The sequence below is a fragment of the Aedes aegypti genome, chromosome 2 (genome assembly GCF_002204515.2).
Source record: "Aedes aegypti strain LVP_AGWG chromosome 2, AaegL5.0 Primary Assembly, whole genome shotgun sequence".
Lineage (NCBI taxonomy): Eukaryota > Metazoa > Arthropoda > Insecta > Diptera > Culicidae > Aedes > Aedes aegypti.
Window position 1 is genome coordinate 210,389,596 of NC_035108.1, and position 22,024 is coordinate 210,411,619.

The 22,024-nt window shown below is 37.5% G+C and overlaps 2 protein-coding genes across 2 annotated transcripts; one reads left to right on the forward strand and one right to left on the reverse strand.

The window, feature by feature from the left end:
* Window positions 1-238: 238 nt before the first annotated feature.
* LOC5566073 (putative deoxyribonuclease TATDN1) lies at window positions 239-3,973 on the forward strand. Its single transcript, XM_001650391.2, has 4 exons — window positions 239-512; window positions 582-761; window positions 2,928-3,525; window positions 3,782-3,973. The coding sequence occupies exons 1-4, from the start codon at window positions 464-466 to the stop codon at window positions 3,876-3,878; spliced, it is 924 nt and encodes a 307-aa protein (XP_001650441.1). The 5' UTR covers window positions 239-463; the 3' UTR covers window positions 3,879-3,973.
* LOC5566074 (protein SGT1 homolog) lies at window positions 3,898-22,024 on the reverse strand. The gene is made up of 2 exons (XM_001650392.2): window positions 21,514-22,024; window positions 3,898-4,215 (listed from the first exon to the last, which is right to left on the reverse strand). Exons 1-2 carry the CDS (start codon window positions 21,883-21,885, stop codon window positions 4,027-4,029), a joined length of 561 nt encoding a protein of 186 aa, XP_001650442.1. The 5' UTR covers window positions 21,886-22,024; the 3' UTR covers window positions 3,898-4,026.

A 22,024-nucleotide genomic window follows, 5' to 3' on the forward strand; every position in this document is an offset into this window, starting at 1 on the left:
GTAATGAATATTCATAACTATAAATCAGTTTATCCATCGACTTTCTGGACGATAAAATAACATACAATGCTTAAATTCATAATTTAAATTTGATTTATTGTTTGACAAAACAAGATTGCATTTTTCTCATTGTTTACTTTTTGGAGATGAGGCCTTTTGAATTGTTAGTCTTGAATTATTATATAATATATTATACGCCGTTATTTTAGCAAACGCTTTAAAGCGGCTCTACACCCTCTCTTGTCAAGTCAACGTCAAAGACTGACAACAAATCCACCGCGCAAAGTTAGCCCTCTTGTCAAGTCGAATTATCAAAACAAAGTGCAATTTTTGGTTACCCATCTGTTCATTGCAGTAACTGGTAATCCCGGAAATTCTAATCATTCTAATGGAACAGTGAAATAAATTGAAATTTGTGTCGTTCATAGAAATTTATAATTTTGTATTTGTTGACTGTAGCTTTATGAAGAAAAGTGCTTTCGAAAGCGTTCAGAAAATGCTGAAAATAATAGGTTTGTGATAATGTCTCTTCCATTATGATGCTTTACAATTTTTTGGTCTTCCGTATTCTTTCACTTCAGACATAGGAGCAAACCTGACGGACCCCATGTTCCAGGGCATCTACAATGGGTCTACAAAGCACCAGGCGGATCTGAGCAACGTCCTAGAACGGGGCTGGATTGCCGGGCTTCAAAAGGTGATCGTTACCTGTGGAACTATTTTCGACTGCGAGGAGGCGTTTAAAATTGTTAACGAAAATGGTATGTAGGGTCCTGAAATTCAAATTTGATTTTAAGTATAGGAATAGTGCTACGATTTGATTATAAAATGAACGAAAAGCATTTTGAGGAGAATGTTGTAATGATTTCAAACATGTTTTATATACTCATGAACGACACCATTCAACTGGAACTTGGAACTAAACATGCACTTAAAGTTAGGCTACATTCCGTATTTAAAGGGAGTGTGCCGTTTTTGAAACCTTGAATGAAAATTCCTAATTTGTAACGAACTTTTGAAAATGGTGGGTATTGTAAACCGCTAACCGTGGGACCGCTTTGAATGCCTGTTTAAAGACTGACTTTTTTTATTTCTTTAGAAATTTTCAGTTTATATCTCAGAAGTCAAACTACATCAACTGCTCAAATATTACTACTTCTGCTGGGTTTGAATCCCAGCAGTCTTTTTCTTACCCCCTGCAGCCTCCAGGAGTTACCAGGGTAGATTTCGAATAACAATTGTTAAGTAAAGCATTAATTAAAAAAATCATGGTGTATGCAATTTGGATGCTATAAAAAACCAAAAAACTACTTACTTTTTAACATTATCGAACTGTTAAAACCAGAAACAATTTTTAAACTTTAATGGATTTCCAAAGTCTTCTTTGCGTGCCAGATGCAAAATATTCTGTACCTACAACATTTAGTTTTTTTACGGATTCCTGTGAATTTTATCGAAATCTTAATACTTACACTAAACTACCGAAATTTGGGAATATTTTTAAATTTTGGTGTTTTTTGCAATGAAAACTGTAAAAATTACCGCACGTTAATTAAGTTTACCGAAATGTTCAGCCGTTAAGAATTCACAGAAAAAAAAACTAAGTTAGTAGAATTTAAATTTTGAAAGATAATTATCACACCTTTTCTTAATTACAATTTAATCCAGAAATTAATACAGAAATTCTATTGAAATTTAAAAAAATGTCCCATAACCTAGGTTAGCCTATAGCACTCACCGACTTGGTAATTTAAAGTTCTGCTTTCTAATCTAAATTATGTCTTATTCTAAACTGAAAAGCTCACGTAACATTTTGATAGAATTTGCACCATAATGTATGATTCTATAACATTCCAGCAGAATAAGTTGCTGAAAATGATCCTTAATTTGGACCCTTTCTTCTCGACACAAGAACTTCATCGTCTATCTAATACGGAATCCATCGACGAATTCATCGAACGAGCAACAAATACCTTCATTATCTCATGCCAGATGTCAGCGAACCCTCTTATAGAAAATCTTGCAACTCAACCACTGTGATATAGATTAAGCTCAATTTATTTTAAGGGTTTTTTTTGTTATTTTTCCCTATATAGTCTAATTACGTCAAAAATGTATTGAAATATTCTAAAAAGAATTTGTTTAAAGTCGCAGTTGAAAGGTGGACCAAATCTCTGCAAGTGTCACTAAAAGCTATTGAACACGATTTGTAAAGATAAAATTAATAAATAAATAAATAACATTCCCCAGAGTTCCGTTCCCCAGAATGAACCATTCCCCAGAATCTCATTCCCTAGAATGTAACATTATTCCCCAGAAAGCTACCTATATGAACATCCATTTTTTCTTTTTTAATTTTTGCTTTGCGTGAGTCACTTAGGGCCCATTCACAAATTTCATAACGTTGAAGGGGGTGGGTGGGTGTCCTCGTGCTGTTACAGCTCATACAAAATTTGTAAAATAATCATACAAAAAGCGTTACGAGGGGGTGGGTGGGTGTTGAAAATGGCCATTTTTAGCGTTATGAAATTTGTGAACAAACCCTTATGTGACATGCTAAGGTCTGTTATAGAATCTAATGTATTGATTCAAAATAATTTCCCTGATCGTGGCCCAAATTCCCTGGGATTTTTTGCCAGATTTTACAAGCTAGTAGGCGCCCTGCAAACCTTGTTTTAATCCCTTCAAAATCAGTAACATTTTTCAACTCAAAAAAAAAAAATGAAATCGCAATAATTTCTTTGAATAAAATTTGTGCGCCATTTTTCGATAATTACCCGAAATCTTTTCTATTTTAAAAATCTGTCCTGATTGTAATTTTTGGTAATTTGGTTTTGTCATAATTTGTGCGAATATACTTTAAAACAAAGTATATTCAGTAGGCAATTATTTTACGTCCAAATCTTAATGTTTTCCAATACTTCCAGATAAGTTGTACACTACAGTTGGGTGCCATCCTACTAGATGTGGCGAGTTTGAGGCTGATCCCGAAGGATATTTCACGTCGTTGTGCAATCAAATAGACAACAATAGGGACAAAGTGGTAGCGATAGGCGAATGTGGTTTGGACTACGATAGGCTGCACTTTTGCGAGAAAAATACCCAAAAGAAGTTCTTCGAACAACAGCTAAAACTGGCTGAAAAATATCAGCTTCCGTTGTTCTTACACTGTCGCAATGCGCACGATGATTTTATAGAGATTCTGACTAGGAATTTGGATAAGATACCCAAACGAGGAGTCGTTCACACTTTCGATGGATCACTGGAAGACGCCTTAACGCTAATAGAGCTAGGATTCTACATCGGCATCAACGGGTGTTCTTTGAAAACGGAGGAAAATTTGAAAGTTGCTGCCGAAATACCCGATGATCGAATAATGGTCGAAACCGATAGTCCCTGGTGCGAAATACGGCCATCGCATGCTGGATCTAAATTCATCAAGACCAAGTTTCCGGCAGTGAAGAAAAAGGAGAAATGGGACAAAGATATGCTTATTGCCGGGCGATGTGAACCTGTTTTGATAACGTGAGTATAGTTTAAAGTGAAGGGAAGAACTTTAAGATCGCCTTTCTAAATTTTTTCATAATCACTGAATTGCTATGTGATTTTGCGTCTATCTGATGGATAGGAGAAGATACATACAATGAAACTATAAACGCTAAATTCCAATGGCTACAGACATTCGGGGAATAAAAATGTAATAAGGTGATCTTAAAGCTTTGTTTGTCACTGTATATGATAATCAGTTGGAATGCAGTCCTGATGAATATTTCAATTACAGTCAAGTGCTGGAAGTTCTCGCTGGAATCAAGAACAAACCATTGGAGCAGCTTGCAGAACAGTACTACAATAATACTGTGAAGGTTTTCTTTCCGTGAATGAACAAATCGCAACCGATTTTCGAAATTATATCAATCTTTTTATAAATCGAGCTAAAGGTTATTCAAACGAAAACAAATTATTATTGAAAGAAGTCCAAAGCATGACCTTTTGAATGACTGTTGCGCCAGCAGAAAGAAATCCACATTAATTCCATTTCTTGAACTCGCAACCATCCGGTGGTTTGACGTCGACGGTTTTGGCACCTACCTCCGACCAGTTTGTGCTCAGAACGGTTCCACCTGATTCGTAGAATGACTTCATCATGGCCTTTTTGGTGTCTTCATTGGCATCGGCGTAAATCTTCCGGAACAGGTCCTGAACTGCTGCCTCGCCCTGAAAATAGAATTAACATTGAACATTGAACATTAGACTGATACAAATTTTGAAATTTTTGCTCCTTTATGCTTAAGTGGTGTCAGTTATGATGAAAATCTCCCAAAATTTGAAGTGATTTGAAATGAATTTGTTTGTGCACACGGGATTTGAAGTTTATATGGAAATTACTATGGAAAAGACAAACCATCTGTGCTTAGTCCTCAAACTGCTCGTCATAATAATCTATGGAAAAGTGAACAAACTCTTCTCATGTGAAATCTGGCCAGCTACAACTTTGCCGAAGACCACATTTTGGTAGGACGTAAGTATAATTTGTTATAATAATTGATATCAAAGTCTAAATCATGCTTAGATGATCATTGGATTACTTTCAGAGCAACACTGCTTTTTTCAGGGTGGCCAGTGAAAAGTTATTTTCAAATTCCCGGTTTTATCCCGTTTTCTTTCCGGTATTTCAGAAATATTCCCGGTTTAATAATATGCTAAAAAATGTAAATTGTTACGACATTTTTTTACTATTTCAAACGAGTTTTTGGTCATACACCAAAGCATTCCTATTAGGGGTTGACGGAAATCAGATTTTTTCTGCGTATTTTAATTTTCTGGGCTTATACTAATTCTGTTAAACTTCAGTTTAATCTATGGAACGAGATTTTACATCAGCCATTTTAGGTACCGTAATCTGGGGGCAAATTGATCACTGGGGCGAATTTGATCAGGTCGGTATCAAAAAACATTTTCTCCCAAGGCATCTGAAGGTTTCGATGGCACTTTGAAGTTCAGACATTCAATGTTTTCTGGTTTATAGATGTCTAATGATGATTTTGAACTATTTAATTTTTATTTCGGTCAGTTTTTGTTAGCATCAAATAATCCATGAAGACCTTAGTAACCGAAGTTTGTTAGTTGTAATAATCAATAAAACTTTTCATTCGCTTTCCAACGTTGAACCCTATCAGACGTGTTTTTACTTACGATAGGTTATGGGCCCAGGACATTGGCCGTAACGCAAATCCGAATTTGGCCGTAACGTAGTCCTGAAGAAGTTTTAAGTTTATCAAACGGTAATTGTGAAGATGTTCTCGAGCGCTGGTAGCGGAGGATCTGGAGATGCAATTTCCGGTGCAGTTCAATCTGGATCAAGGGCAGGAAGTACTGTGGATCCGAGAGTGGTTCGTGCGACTGGTAGTAATAGCATATCTCTTTCGATCGAGAAGCTCAAAGTCCGAGAAAATTACGCGTCATGGGCGTTCGCCATGAAGATGACCTTAATACGTGAAGGTTCCTGGTGCGCTATTATGCCAAAGGAGGGTCAAGTCGTCGATGAAGATATTCAAATGCGAGCGTTATCAACAATTTGTCTCAGTCTCGAAAAGACTAATTACAGTCTAGTCATGGATGCGAAGGACGCACAAGAAGCCTGGAACAAGTTGAAGTCAGCATTTCAAGACGATGGAATTTAACGGAGGATTGGTTTGTTGCAGCAACAAACGTCGATACGCTTGGAGAATTTTGAAAGTACGGAAGCATATGTGGATGCGTTGTTCTCAACAAGTCACAAGCTAGCAGAAATCAAGTTCCCCGTAGCCGATGAGTGGTTAGCGTCTCTATTATTGATGGGACTACCCAAGTATTATGCCCCGATGGTGATGGGTTTAGAAGCGTCTGGACAAGCTTTAAAGGCAGATGCAGTGAAAGCGAAAATCCTGTAAGACGTTAAGGTGAAACGTGGACCACGAAGCGCAAGAGATGAGGGAGCATTCTACAGCGGAGCGGAGCGAGAACACCAACCCCAGCGTCGTAAGAAGCAATCAACAAGAGTCAAAGAGGATCGAGCGTGCTATAATTGTCAGAAGGTAGGACATTACGCGGCAAGTTGTCCCGAGAAGCCTAACCAGAAGAGCAGCAAGGGACGAGCAATGTGCGCTGTTTTAGCAGTCGGTGACGTGGACTAAGGAGAATGGTATTTCGACTCTGGTGCCACCACACACATGGCAAAACCTAGATGGAATCTACACGGTAAGCAGGAGATTTCTTGTCAAGTTAGTACGGCGAACAAAACCAGTATGATGGCCAGAGTCAAAGGCGTCATTAGTCTGGATTGTGTTGAAGGCCCTGTGGATGTACAAGAAGTCCTAGAAGTTCCGGATTTGGCAGCTAATCTTTTGTCAGTCAGCAAGATATGCAGCAAAGGTTTCACGGTGAAGTTCACAGCAAGTGGCTGTACAGTGCTGGATGAAAATGGACAAGTTTTTGCGTCGGGAACAGCCGAAGGAGGATTATATCGATTGAATCGGCAGGTGCAAAATGTGTTTTTATCAAGTGAGTTGGAAGTATGGCATCGAAGGCTGAATGTGCAGAGTTTGAAACAACTGAAGCAGATGGTCACTGGCTTTCAATTGAACAAGATGGAGAATTTGAATTGCGTAGCATGTTTTCAAGGCAAACATTCCAGAGACCCATTTCCAAACAGTGAATCCAGAGCAAGTAAGCCTTTGGAGCTCGTACATACGGATTTATGCGGACCATTTGAAGTACCTTCGTTGGCTGGTAGTCGATATTTCGTTAGTTTTATTGATGATGCTATTAGGAAAGTTTTTGTGTATACCCTGCGGACCAAAGATCAAGTATATGAAGCTTACGAAGAAATGGTTGAACGACAAACTGGTTTCAAGTTGAAAATTTTAAGAAGCGACAATGGACGAGAATTTATCAACGGTCGGTTTGAAGAAAGTTTGAGGCGTGATGGTATCCGGCATCAGAAATCTTGTCCGTACACACCAGAACAGAACGGAGTGGCGGAAAGAATGAATAGAACAATTCTGAAGAAAACTCGAAGCATGTTGAATGACGCAAAAATGCAGAAGAAATTTTGGGCTGAAGCTGTGAATACTGCGGTATATTTGATCAATCGCAGCCCAACACGAACGTTACATGGTAAAACTCCAGAAGAAGCGTGGACGAATAAGAAGCCGTACGTTGGACATTTGAAGATTTTTGGTGCAGATGATGTTTAAGGCTACCGACAGTACAACCCGGAGAATGGAGGGATTATTATTAGCAGAGATGTGAAGATACTCAATGAAGATCAATGCAATGGAGAAATAGCCAACAGAGATGATAAGGTAGATTTTTTGGAAATTGAATTTTCTGACGTGATTGACGAACTGCGAACCCCAGAGATGCTGGAAGGAGAACAGGTGAATGAAATTGAACCGATAGCAAATGAAGAAGAGATATCCAACGCAGCAAATGATGATGGGGAAGATTCTAGCGATACCAGCAGCAGTTCAGGGAACGATTTTGAAGATGCTAGCGACGAGATTGCGCTCCCACCGCAATCAGTTAGACCAGCTTTCCAAGAGCATGAGTTTAGGCGCAGCGGTCGGGAGCGCCGCCACCCAGGCAAGTATACTGATTTTATAACTTATAGTACGTATACTGGCCAAATTGTATCTCAAAACCCACAGTCGACGGCCAGAATCACAAACGGTAACTCTACAATGAACAGTATCGAGACAATGAGCGATCCAACCACCTATGAAGAGGCATTGAGCAGACCAGACCGGAAGCTATGGCTCGAGGCGATGCAGGCGAAGATCGCTGCACTGCAGTCCAATCAAACGTGGATCCTGGAAAACTTATCAGACGGAGCAAAAGCCAATAAGCCATCAAGAATAAATGGGTTTTTAAAATAAAACGAGGACCAGATGGAAAAGTTGACTGCTATAAGGCACGTTTAGTGGTCAATGGATGCTCACAGAGGCCAGGCATCGACTATGATGAAGTGTACGCTCCGGTAGTGCGATATTCGACATTACGATATTTGATGGCATTAGCGGTAAAATTCGATTTGGAGGTAGATCAAATGGATGCAATCACAGCATTTCTACAAGGTAAGCTAAACAATGAAGTAATCCATATGCAGCAGCCAGACGGATTTGTAACGGATCCGACGAAGGTGTGCCGACTTCAAATATCGCTTTACGGCCTCAAGCAATCTAGTAGAATATGGAATCAGCAGCTTGATAAAACGTTACGAGAATTTGGACTGGAACAATCAAAAACGGATCCTTGCTTGTACTATTCAATTGAAGGAAAGAATAAGCTTGTTTATTACAATTTACGTAGACGACTAATGCATAGCATAACATAGACTGACTGTACATGTCAATGGATGCTACTCCGACGATTTTTTTATATTCACTAATGACACAAAAATGAAGAAACGCTTGAAGAAATTCTTGTGTAACCGATTTCGCATGAAGGATTTAGGTCAAGCGAAGTATTGCTTAGGACTACAAATCACCAGGAATGAGGAACGAGGAGAATTATTGTTAGACCAACGTAAATATATTGAAGACGTACTGGACAGATTCAATTTGGCAAATAGTCATCCCGTTTCAACACCATTCGAACCTAGCGAGCGTTTGGACAAATCAATGGCCCCGAAATCAGAGGAAGAAATTGAAGAAATGAAAAAGGTTCCATACAAAGAATCTGTCGGATGTTTGCAATACATATCACAAGCCACGCGTCCGGATATTACCTATGCAGTCAACGCAGTTAGTCAATTTAGTAGCAATCCAGGTCAAAAACATTGGGCGGCCGTCAAAAGGATTTTCCGATATTTGAAGGGAACGATCAACAACAAGCTCTCGTTCAACAAGAAAGGCAACGATGAAATCATTGGCTTCACCGCTGCAGATTGGGGAGGAGATATGGACACTCGACGATCAACTACGGGATACGTTTTCATGCTTCGAGGTGGAGCGATTTCATGGAATGTTAAAAGGCAACCAACGGTAGCTTTATCATCGTGCGAGGCAGAATATATGGCGTTATCACGAACGATTCAAGAAGCGTTTTGGTGGAGAAATATGCTGAAGCAAATTTTTGGAGAAAGACAAATCAAGATTTTCTGTGATAATCAATCTGCTATCGCCATAACCAAAAATGGAAGCTACAACCCTAGGACAAAGCATGTCGATATACGTTTTCACTTTGTTCACGATGCTGTTGAAAATGGTTCAGTGGTAATCAATTACGTGAATACTAAGGACCAAGCCGCAGATGGATTTACCAAGCCTCTTGTACAATCCGGAGTCATAAAAAGGATCGTCGGAATCAAGGATTAGGGAGGAGTGTTAGCATCAAGTAATCCATGACGACCTTAGTAAATGAAGTTTGTTAGTTGTAATAATCAATAAAACTTTTCATTCTAAACAATGCTAAACAATCCTCTGCACTATGGTCCAGGAATCAGTTTTACGCGGAAAGATGCATTTTGAGCTTTAGAATGAAACAGACAAAAACGGTCTTCTACAAAGTTGTTTGTATTAGTTGAGCCCTTTGTTTGGTGTTATTGAAAATTAGGGTGGACCACATTTTCATAGAAATTGTGTTACTAACTTTCTTATTTGTTGAAATTATATTATACATGCTTCAGCAAAGTTGTAGACCATTCAATTTCAAGCAACTTTGCCAAAAAAAGTTTTTTTTGTATCTCTTAAATTGACCGATTTAGACCTTTTTTCCTACGGTGACATAGGGTGGTCCGAAAAAAAAACTGGTTTTCTGGCTCTAGAGTTTTCTATTCAAATTTCTCATCAAAGTAGTCTATGAAACACTTTTAGAACTTTGAAAAATGCGTAATTTGGTGAGTGAAGAAACTCGCTATCTCCTTCCGTTTAGGAGCTATTGTTGTTTTTCTCTCAAAAACATGCCTACTTTGATTGTGAATATCTCTGATTGGGGAAAATATAAAAAATATCTTTTGACGGCGTTCAACAGACAAAATAAATTTGTACCTTAATACCGCGGGGCAAGTGGGTAAATGGAGTAAGTGAAAACAATTGATATATTTTACTGAATATGTGAATTAACGTTTTTAACTCATGCGTAAACCTTTGAGGCCATTGAGAACATTACGATAGGTAAGGGATTTCTGAGATTTTTCAGCCATTATTGCATAATAGAGCGAGAAATTGTTAACCTGTCAACTGTTACTCCGTAAAAAGTTGGCGGCGTACAATCTTATTTTAATATTTTCAGTGGAAAAAAGTTGCGGAAAATAATTTTCTGTACCACTTCTTAGTTGTCCTCTGTGACAGTTTCAAACTGCAATAAAAAAAGTTTTAGAATTAATTCGACGTAGACCTAAAACTAACTAAATTTAAACACCGTCAATTTTTTTATCAGGTGGGGCAAGTGAAAAGTTTCTCATAGGAGATTGAATTTGCGTTTTCTCTTCAAGTAGCCATAAGTAAATATGATTCGCAATTATCATAGAAAAATATAACGTGCTGATAATTTAAGAAACACTATACTCAAGCGTTAAAAGCTATTAGAAATCATGGAACTTCTCTTAAAGATGTTGCCAAACATTACAATATTAATATGTCTACTTCGGGCAGCCAATTAAAAGGAAGACGTTGACTGAAAAGTTGCAATATTAGAGAACACACGGAAATCTCGTGGAATGTCTATGTAAAGCTAGTTCAAAACATAAAAATGGAGTATAAGTCTTTCCACATAAAAAAGATTCGAAATACGTTATTGAAGGATTCCTTTTGATTTCTCCCGAAGAGTTATCCGACGTCATATCCGACTTTCTCAAAAACAAATAACGAGCGGTGGAAATTCTACAGAGCAGAAATGCGATTGCTGTCCTATAATGCACTGTGTTTTAATTCCTCGTTTTCATGCGCTTTTTGAATAGCGCCCTAACCGTTGATTTTAGCGATATAGTTTGTTCGGAGAAGTTTCTTGGTATATTAAGGCGCAACTTTTGACGAAAAAAATTTTGTGATCAATCCACCTAGCAGTGAGATAGAAAAACTATTTTTTCAAAAAATTTAGATAGACATATGGTGTCTTCGGCAAAGTTGTAGAATTGGCAATTTGAAACAACTTTGTCGAAGACACAATTTTTCTATCTCTTATACTTTTTGAGATATATGCGGTTGTATGTGAATGACCCCTAAAAATCATATTTTTTATCATAACTTTTTTCCAAGATTTTTAACATTTTTTGTGTTTTCTACAAAGTTGTTTGTCATAGAAAAACCCGTGTTTTTGCTGAACATATCATCACCCTATCTTTAGAAGTAACAAAGTTATTCATGAATTACTCTTTTTTCAAGGGGTAGTTTAGGCCTCTATAACTGGCTTCGGCGCAAAATGGCGCAGACAACTCTTACAAATCATGAAAGTACCATATCTACCCTTTCGGCAGTTGATAAAAACTTTTGTCTATAAGCGTCTTTGCATGGGTTTTTACTATCAAACAAATAAGCCTTATTAAAACGAATTCGACTGATAATTCTTTTACTTTAAGAGATAGAGAGGTGCAATGTTCAGCAAAAACACGCGTTTCAAGATGTTTAACAACTTTGTAGAAGATATGAAAAATGTTAAAAATCTTGTAAAAGAGTTACGAATTTTTTAACTTAAAGTACACAAATTTGTATGAAAAAAATAATTTAAAATCATTTTCGATTATAACTTTTTACTTAAATTTTTAACATTTTTCATGTCTTGTACAAAGTTGTTAAACATCTTAAAACGCGTGATTTTTGCTGAACATTGCACCTCTCTATCTCTTAAAGTAAAATAATTATCAGTCGAATTCGTTTTAATAAGGCTTATTTGTTTGATAGTAAAAACCCATGCAAAGACGCTTATAGACAAAAGTTTTTATCAACTGCCGAAAGGGAAGATATGGTACTTTCATGATTTGTAAGAGTTGTCTGCGCCATTTTGCGCCGAAGCCAGTTATAGAGGCCTAAACTACCCCTTGAAAAAAGAGTAATTCATGAATAACTTTGTTACTTCAAAAGATAGGGTGATGATATGTTCAGCAAAAACACGGGTTTTTCTATGACAAACAACTTTGTAGAAAACACAAAAAATGTTAAAAATCTTGGAAAAAAGTTATGATAAATAATATGATTTTTAGGGGTCATTCACATACTACCGCATATATCTCAAAAAGTATAAGAGATAGAAAAATTGTGTCTCCGACAAAGTTGTTTCAAATTGCCAATTCTACAACTTTGCCGAAGACACCATATGTCTATCTAAATTTTTTGAAAAAATAGTTTTTCTATCTCACTGCTAGGTGGGGTGGATTGATCACAAAATTTTTTTCGTCAAAAGTTGCGCCTTAATATACCAAGAAACTTCTCCGAACAAACTATATCGCTAAAATCAACGGTTAGGGCGCTATTCAAAAAGCGCATGAAAACGAGGAATTAAAACACAGTGTAATGTAAGAACTAAAATTGGAAATGTTGCAGTTATATTGTTGTCGAACCATTTCAACTAACATAACTGAACAGAAGAAAATTCAAGTGAAAAGAATAACATTTTCTTTGTTTACATGTTACTTATGTTATTGTTCATTGGGAAGCCTTAACAAATGTTAAAGCTAATAGAAATCGTGAATATAACTGTTTGTTTTTGAATTTATTGTTTAAAACGGTAAACTTTTCACTTGCCCCACTTTTGGGGAAAGTGAAAAGTAAGGAGACATTTTTTATAAACTTTTTCTGTATTTTTTTCTTTAATTTTTCATAAAAATCAATTTTAGCATGCTGCTTATATTTGGTGGGAGTCAAGCTAAAAAATATACACGACCTCATTTGTTTCAATTTAAAGTCTCTAGAATTTGAAGAATCTCAACTATGCGAATTCCATTACCCACTTGCCCCACGGTACCTTATATCAAACAATTACAGATGTGTTATTTTTGTAACTCTAATAAAACGTCTTGAAAGTCAAATATTTTTTATCACAAAAACTTTAATAACTTTTGAACTAAAATAGATATCAACAATCTTCTTGCATGAAAATTTGTGTTTTGTTAAGTTCTAAAAGTCGTTCATAAACGACTTTGACGAGAAAATAATATTAAATATGTCGCGCGGTTTGCCACCGTCAGAACCACCGCGCTGCTGTTGTGAACGAAAAGCGAGGTTTTTTCAGCAGTGTTGTACAAAATACAACAGCGCGACTACTGAAGTGTTAAAAAAACTAGAGTTGAAAAACTTATTTTTGTTGGACCACCCTGCGATGATTAGGAAAAAATGCTCTAGATTGGCCAAATTTTGAGCTACAGAAAAACTTTTTTTGGCAAAGTTGATCAAAATTTCATGTTCTACCGCTTTGCCAAAGAGCATATACCAGTATTTTTGCAAATAAAAAAGTTGATTATATGATATGTGTGATATTGTGGACCACCCTAGTTTCAATATCACACAGTATGAAAGCTTACATTTCAAGAAACAATTTTGTAGAACATCATTTTTGTCTAAAATTTCAATTTCATGCTCAAAATGCAAAATTATAAAGAAATACATACTATGAAAACCTTCAAAATAGTTTTAGAGCCCTATCTTTCTTATTTGAGATTTCTCGTCAAAGCGGTCTATGAACGACTTTAAGAACTTAACAAAACGCAAATTTTCATGCAAAAATATTGATGATATCTATTTTAGTTCAAAAGTTATTAAAGTTTTTCTGCTTAAAATCCTTTGTTTTTCGAGGCATTTTATTAGAGTTACAAAAATAACACATTTATAATTTTTTGATATAATATACAATTTTATTTTGTCTGTTGAATGCCGGCAAAAGATATTTTTTATATTTGCCCCAATCAGAGATATTCACAATCAAATTAGGCATGTTTTTGAGAGAAAAACAACAATAACTCCTAAACGGAAGGAGATAGCGAGTTTCTTCACTCACCAAATTACGCATTTTTTAAAGCTCTAAAAGTGTTTCATAGATTACTTTGATGAGAAATTTGAATTGAAAACTCTAGAGCAAGAAAACCACCCTATGTCACTGCAGGAAAAAAGCTCTAAATCGGTCAATTTAAGAGATATAAAAAAACTTTTTTTGGCAAAGTTGCTTGAAATTGAATGGTCTATAACTTTGCTGCAGCATGTATAATATAATTTTTACAAATAAGAAAGTTAGTAACACAATTTCTATGAAAATGTGGTCCACCCTAATTTTCAATAACACCAAACAAAGGGCTTAACTAATACAAACAACTTTGTAGAAGACCGTTTTTGTCTAATGTTTCATTCTAAAGCTCAAAATGCATCTTTCCGCGTAAAACTGATTCCTGGACCACTGTGCACTGGGACTATGCCTGCATGTCAACTTTGAGTTTTTAAATCGAATCTATAGTGACGCCCAGGTCGCAGATAGATTGTACACGATCAAGGATAGCCGTGCCCATCCGATAATTATGTTGGTACGCACCGTTACTCCGTGTGAACGTGATTGTCTTGCACTTTTCGGGATTGGCACGCATCCCATTGTTGTCGCACCACACAAGCAAAGCGTTTATATCCTCCTGAAGACATCCAAATCTAGTAAAACTTCCAAGATTTCGTCAGGTGAAAACTGGAGTGCAGGAAGTGAAACATTGTGCGTCTGTAAATGTGCAAATATGTTTTGGCGTTGAACGGGAGATGCTTTGCTGAAAACATTCTCGAAAAACGCAGCGAACAAATCGGCAGCATCCAATCCGTTATGAGCCACTAGTCCATTGAATTTGACATTTTCTGGAATGCGGTTATTTGATTTTATTTTCTTGACGAAATCCCAGAAGCGCGATGGATCCTGCTTAACGTTGGATTGAATGTTCGTCAAATAGTTTTCGTAAGTCGTTTGGAGTACCGCTTTGTATGCTGACTCAATTTCGTAGAGTGAACATCTGTCTGATACGGACCTGGATTTGAAAAATCGCTTCCGTGCCTATCTCAGGTTGTTTCGAAGATGCCGAAGTTCTGGAGTCCACCAGGGTTTGTTGAAAACGGATCTGGTTTTGTTGATTCTCTTGGGAACATGTTCATTGAAAACGTCGTGGAGCTTCACATAGAAAGTTGACACCATTTCATCTATGTTCATATTATGCAGTAAAGTATCCCAGTTAAATCCACTCAGAACGGTGTTCAACAAACTGAAATCACACGTTTTAAAGCTAAAACTTATGCTCGTGCTGCCATCGGCATGCATGTTTGGCAGTCCATCGCTTCCATTGAGCAACAGGACAAATGGTGCATGGTGATTGTCCATCGGTAGTAGTGGTAGAGAGGGAAGCGCCAAATCGAGAAACTCCGGTAGGTTTACAAACGCAAGGTCAAGCAATCTACCATTCTCGTTTACGATATTGTTAATTTGACGGAATCCAGTTGCAAACAATGAGTCTGTTAAAGTTTGTTCGCTTTCGGTCGAAACATTTATCGGTATTAGACCATTTAAGTCGTCGTCTTGTTGCCACACCAACTGGGGGAGATTGAAGTCGCCAATGGATAAGACGATATCAGTCTCTAATGATAGGTCAGTAATCTGCTGCATCACGTTAGCGTAATCAGCGTACAGCTCCGGGATTGAATTCGGTGGCAGGTATACGGCGACAATGTAGAGGTGGCGCTGATGCAACTTGATGCTGATAGCCGTTTGTTCTAGTCTTTCACAGTTCGACACGACAATGGAGTCGCAGTTGAGTCCATTTCTAACCGCGATGAGCACGCCACCACCACGTAAATGGCAACTAGTCAATTCACTACGGTCACAGCGAAAAATAGTGTATTCGGTCGAAATTTCACAGCAACTAATATCAGCACGCAACCAGGTCTCTGTGAAGATCAACACATCATAATCGCAGCTGCTTAGCAGCAAGCGCAATCGGGCGATTTTTGTGCGTAGTCCTCTGACGTTCTGGTAGTAAATCGAAAAAAGGCCATCGTCATCGCCAGAGCTACGTGGCGCAGGAGGAGTATCCGTAGAGCCAGTGCATTCAATAATTCCATTAACATCGGATGGACCCCAGTTGTCCGTTAAAGGTAGCCCGTTTGGTTGACCAGATGAAAAAGATGCGATTTGACTAGAACCGATGAAAATATCAGGCACATAATTTCTTAGATGGCTTTCATACTTGCCTGCGGAAGCAGCTGGGAAGACCCCTTCTCCGTACTCGTACACAGGGCCGGGATGACTGTTGAGCGCTGGCAGGAAGGGCTCGACTGTGACGAGGGGATAAGGGGCTTCCATAAGGCTAGCAGGCATGCATCCCGGTTGTAGAACATTTGTAGTTTGTTGTCGTTGCAGAGATTGATTTGGACCGGAACTCGAAGGAAAGTTGATGACGTCATGTTGAACTGATGAACTGGAACATGATAGCATGTCAGGCAGAATATTGTATTGTTTTGTAAGTTTACGTATGAATTACTGAACTCATTTTTGATATCATACAGCATAGCAAGTATAGTTTTTTACACATAAAAAATTTAAAACCGTTTATTCTCAAATAATGTGCTTGTTTCAAGGGAAATTGCCTACATTTAGGCGTATTAGGCAGATTTTAAAAGTTTAATTTTGCAATATAATAAGAAAATACTCGAGATATAAGAATTTTGACATCATTTTCAAATTCAGAAGATAAAAATTTAGTAGATAGAGAAATTTTTTATTCTTAAACATGCTCTGTTATATGGTGTTCAATTTCGCCCCAATGTGTCATTTTATTTTTTTTTAAATATTGAAACTATTTGTATGATTTGTTAAATATCATTTCATGAAAATTCGATTAAATAAACTGATAAAGATCAGCCCAAGTATTTTCAACTTATATACTACCAGATCAGGTTATATATCAGTTGCACAATTATAACAAGTGTGTTGCTGTTTATTTGACAATATTTGAATTCCGAAGGATAACACAACAAAAAGTTGTAAAATAGTGATCAATTTGCCCCCGAATTACGGTAATCTTGAAAATTGTTATGAAAAAGTTTCGTTGTTGTAGTTTATATGATGGGATCGAGTCAATCATATCATGGATCATAGTTTTAATTTCAAACGGTCCCACTTACTTGGTAAACTTAATAACAAATTTATCAATTGTTAAACATTTCGTTCCATGTTCATCAGCATAGATTTTTTTGTTGAGTTTACCCCCACAAACCTAGAAGTTTTTCTAAGAGCAATTATTTCTGATGAAATATAATAGTTAGAATTCTGCAATGAATAAAAGTTTTAAACTATTTTTATCATTCCCAAACAAGAAATGGATGGCAAATCTTTAATGAAAACCATAGGTTTAAAATTTACCAAAGTTTTCAAATATATTCGGTAAAATATTTTTTGAAAATTCTCAAAACAAGCGTTGCTCTATCTAATTTATATATTGGATTCACAGTTTTAGAAGAAAGGTTGTGATTCTTCTTAATTAACTTTCTCAAAACCGTATGAAAGTTACTTACGTCGATTTGAAAAAGTAATCGATAATTACCTAGTTTAACTATATGGGTAAGTGTGGTTTACGGCTTAAGCCATGGTAAAGAAATCGGCTCTTACAAACGTAAATCCTACGTCTCCGGTCATTTTGTGGTATTATATACCCCATCTAGCACTAAACTGAATAGCACCTTCCGCTTTTAACGTAGGACTACGTTTTTCTTCCCTATGCAGGAGTGAAATTGGAATTTCAAAACCAAGAGCATTACGTTGGCATAAAATATTTTAAACGTTTATAACTTTCTGCTGGCTTAACGAAATTCCTTGATTAGCACCTCAATCGAAAGACAAGGCATCAAAGGTTCAAGTCGTTTACTTACTAAATCCCACATACCTGTCCAAATAGTTCAATAACTGTTTTAAAAGAAAACGTTGATTACAAGCAAATCTATAAATAGGGGTGCTAGAGAAAAGTTGACGTCATTTACTTTTCACTCTGCGCTTGGATCGCATCTCAGCAGGCAACAGATCAGCTTGCTCTGATCGGGCGTGATTCTCAGGCACAGACATTTATAGCGAAGGACCCCCTTGTTTGTCTTACTTCGCTCAAATCAAACTGACCGTCAATCGACCGAGAGAAGATTCCGTCCGAAGCCAAAGCCATCACCACTGCCGCCGCCAAGAAGAAGTAGATGAAGCAGTCCACAGTAGAATGAGAAGGTTGTGGTCCTCTCTGTAGGTGAGATACATCGGCGAAAACAACAACTGCGATGTCGGCAATGTTGCAAGAGTAAATTTGAAATCCCGCGAAACTGTGGCTGTGGCTGGCATCCGAGAAGAAGGAGGAGAAAAAGAGGACAGTTCCTAAGCAAAAATCCACCAAGTTTCAAAGACCGCCGCGATGAAGAAGACCCCGAAGACACACCGCACCGCCACCACCGCAAACCGCATCGGGCGAGGAGGATTTCAACCAGTGCGCCGTCAAAATGTGTCCGTATTACTCGAATTCAACAATTCAATCGGCCCTTATCAGGGCCAACAAATGTATACTAAAGAGTTATTTGTGAAATATTTTCTCATCTGTATACCACATACTTGCTTTAATCTCTTAATTCTTCTCGTAGCATCATACAATATCTGATTTGTTATGAATAATTGATAATTGCCAATAGGGACCTTCCTTAGCCAAGTGGTTAGAGTCCGCAGCTACAAAGCACCTATCATCTTTTATCAAACATCCTATTATCCGCAATAAGCTACCGCACTGTTGTTTGAGTCTGACCAATTATTGATCGAAGTTGTATCCATAATAGTCCTACGTCAACCAAGCGGTAATGTAACAGACATTACCCACCCCATTTTTTTACTAGCGCTGCCTTCCCTGCACGTTAAACCTAATGTCGGAAGTAGTGCGCTGTATAGATCTTCTGATGATTTGTACAGCGCACTACTTTCGACATTAGGTACAGGGAAGACAGCGCTAGTAAAAAAGCGGAAGGCGCTATTCGGTTTAATGCTAGCAGAGGTATACATTCGGAAACCAATCCAGTACTGTTATACGTTGTTATAACAAGTTCATAAGTGATTTTTCCTTCGATTTCGCTAGAATTTTCTCCAAGAGTTCCGTTTGGGACATATTCATGAATTGATGATAATGATTCCTTTAGATATTAGGGTTTCTGCTAGTAATGGACCCCTTAGTAGCTGGAATTCACTCTCGACGTTTTTCCGCAATGATATCTCAAACGGATATACGTTTTGTGGAGTCTAACAACAAGTTCAATGTCTTTACTTCATAGTACGCCTATGAAACACACAAAATCATTCAATTTTTCTAGCGAAATATACATCTGGAAAACAGTTGTCCAAATGCCTATTATGGACTCTCCCGGGATCCATGACAGGAATGTTTACAAATTTGACGTTTCCTATTATGGACCCTCCATTTGATTCCCATGTAATCCGGCTCGCTGCCGACGTGCGTATTATGGACCCACCTGGAAATGCGTATTATGAACCCTCTTGTGTAGTTTAATTTACAAAACTGTTCAAATATCTGTATTTATGCGTCTCAAACCAAATATTTTGTCTGAAACTGCTGACTAACAATGCGATCGAAGTTCCCCCGGTGGATTTTCATGGGAATAAGGTTGCTTTGAGTGTTAATTTTATGTTTTTTTGTAGGGGGTCCATAATACGCAAAGGGTCCATAACCGGCATCGACTCCCTAGTTACAATTCCATTCAAGATTCCTTTAGGAAGTTCTCCAGAAAATCTTTAAAAAATTTCCATTGGAAGTATCGTAAGAATTTATCCAGGAATATTTCCAGGGAATTGTGAAGAATTATTTAAAAAATATCGGAGAGATACCTTAGAAAATCTGGGAGACGTTTATGAAATAAATCCTATAGTAATCTTAAACGAAACTTCTGTGAAAATTCCTGATGAACTCATGGAAATATCTCTGAAAGAACTCCATAATTCCTGACTAAATGACGGTGGATTATTTCTGAACAAATTGTTAAGATATTTATTAATAATAAAAAAATAATCAGTCCAATGCCTAGATTCCTGCATGAAATTCTGAAAAAAAATGAAATTTGTAAGAATCCATGTAGATTTCATTTGAAAAATTGCTCGAGAAATGTTAGAATTTTGTAGCAATTCCTGAGACAAACCGTCAATGAATTCGTGAGGGAATCCATATGAAAATGACTGCAACAAAAATTGGGAAAATCGACGAAGAAATCAATGTCTTCAAAAACTCTAGAATGAACTTTAGAAGATTGTCTTGTAAGAACTGTAGAAATATTGGAAGATCTACTAGTTTAACTACTGGAGAATCCGGGGGAAGAATAAGTGGAAAAATCGCTGAAAGAAATCCTAGTATCTAGGAACATTTTCAAAGTTATTTTTTCTGGTAATTACTAGAAGTAGTTTCGTTGAATCTCCTGGAGAAATTTTAGAATAAAACTCTGGAGGAATATGTGGACAAATTACTAGAGTTTGTGGGAAATCTCTAGAGAAATGCATGAAGGAGCTCCTGAGAGTATTCCAGAAGAAATCTCTGGAAATATCAATAAAAAAATCCTGAGAATAATCGCGTAAGAGTCATCGAGTTTTCTTTGCAGCTCCTATAGTAATGCACCCTAGTTTAACTGTTAAAAAAGAGAATTCATATCCCTTCCATTGAAAATAGAATTGAAGCATTGAAATAGAGATCAAGTATGTAAAAAAGACCTGTTACCAGATTCTGAAGATCTGCTAAAATTGGTAGGAAAATCTCTGGGTGAGAGCTTGGAGTAATATTTTGTTAAATGTTATTACTATGGAAATCCATGGTTAGGCATTTCATATAAAAATTCCAACAAGAATAAAAATAGTGACTTTAACTTTTTATGTTAAAAATGAATCACCAGAAGAATGCCTGAAGCTTCTCCTCAAGGAATCTTAGACGAAATTTTTGAAAAACCTATGGAATAGTCGTAAACGAATATCTGGGGACTCGAGAATTAAGAACCATGATTCTTCTTCCTTTTGGTATTATGTCCTCACTGGAGCACAGCCTGCTTCTCAGCTTAGTATTCAATGAGTACTTCCACAGTTATTAGATGAGAGCTTTATTATTTGCCAAAGTTTCCATTTTCGCATTCGTATGTCGTGTGGCAGGTACGATGATACTCTATGCCCAGGGACGTCAAGAAAATTTCCACAACGAAAAGATCCTGGACCGACTGGGAATCGAACCCAGCCACCTTCAGCATGGCTTTGTAGCCGCGAACTCTAACAACTCGACTTGTGCCACAAATCTCCCAACTGGTGGGGAACGTGCCTTTGGAGCCGGCCTTCTGAACAACTCGGCTAAGGAAGGCCCATGATTCATTTACAGAAAGATAATGAAAAAACGTGTCTTTACAATCCATTTTGGTGAAAATGAGCCTTCCATTGAAAACAGAGACATAAATTATAATAGTGACCTGCTACCAGTCCTGTTTGATCTGTATATAAAAAAAGCTTTATCGCAAATAGCCCACCTACCTCCGGTTTATCTTCCGCTTCCTGTTGTTCGATTTCCTTGGAAAGTTTGTCCCAATCGTGCTGATGCTTCTTCACAGTTGCCTCCGGTGGAGCCATGACCGCTTCCTGTTTCTCCAACGCCTCCCAGCGGTGACCGATCAGTTTGGCCAGCTTTATTTCCACCTTGCTGGGGGAGGCTTTGTGCGAACTCTGCTCGACATTGATGGCGTCCCAAAGGTTGATCGCAATTGGCTCGATTCCGTCCGCCTTGAGATGAACCTTGCTTTGTTCGAGCGCAACAGAATAGTTTTTCTCGGCTGCATTTTTCAGCAAAACTGTTACTGTTACCATTGTATCGGTTTGGTACCAATCGTATTTCACTGTGCTGGACATTTTTAGCGTATTTTCAGTTATTCGGCAGTTGATAAATGAAGTTAAATTTCGATTAAATTTTCGTGCTGCTCAACTCAGGAAAACATCTTTTTGTATTTTCTAGAAACGACGAAGATGGGCAAACAGCGAATCTAATCAG

Coding starts and splice junctions, on each gene's coding strand:
- LOC5566073 (XM_001650391.2), top strand. CDS start 464: ATGAAGAAAAGTGCTTTCGAAAGCGTTCAGAAAATGCTGAAAATAATA. Junction 762..2,927: donor TAAAATTGTTAACGAAAATG/GTATGTAGGGTC, acceptor CAATACTTCCAG/ATAAGTTGTACACTACAGTT. Junction 3,526..3,781: donor TGTGAACCTGTTTTGATAAC/GTGAGTATAGTT, acceptor TTTCAATTACAG/TCAAGTGCTGGAAGTTCTCG.
- LOC5566074 (XM_001650392.2), bottom strand. CDS start 21,885: ATGTCCAGCACAGTGAAATACGATTGGTACCAAACCGATACAATGGTA. Junction 4,216..21,513: donor AAGCGGAAGATAAACCGGAG/GTAGGTGGGCTA, acceptor TTCTATTTTCAG/GGCGAGGCAGCAGTTCAGGA.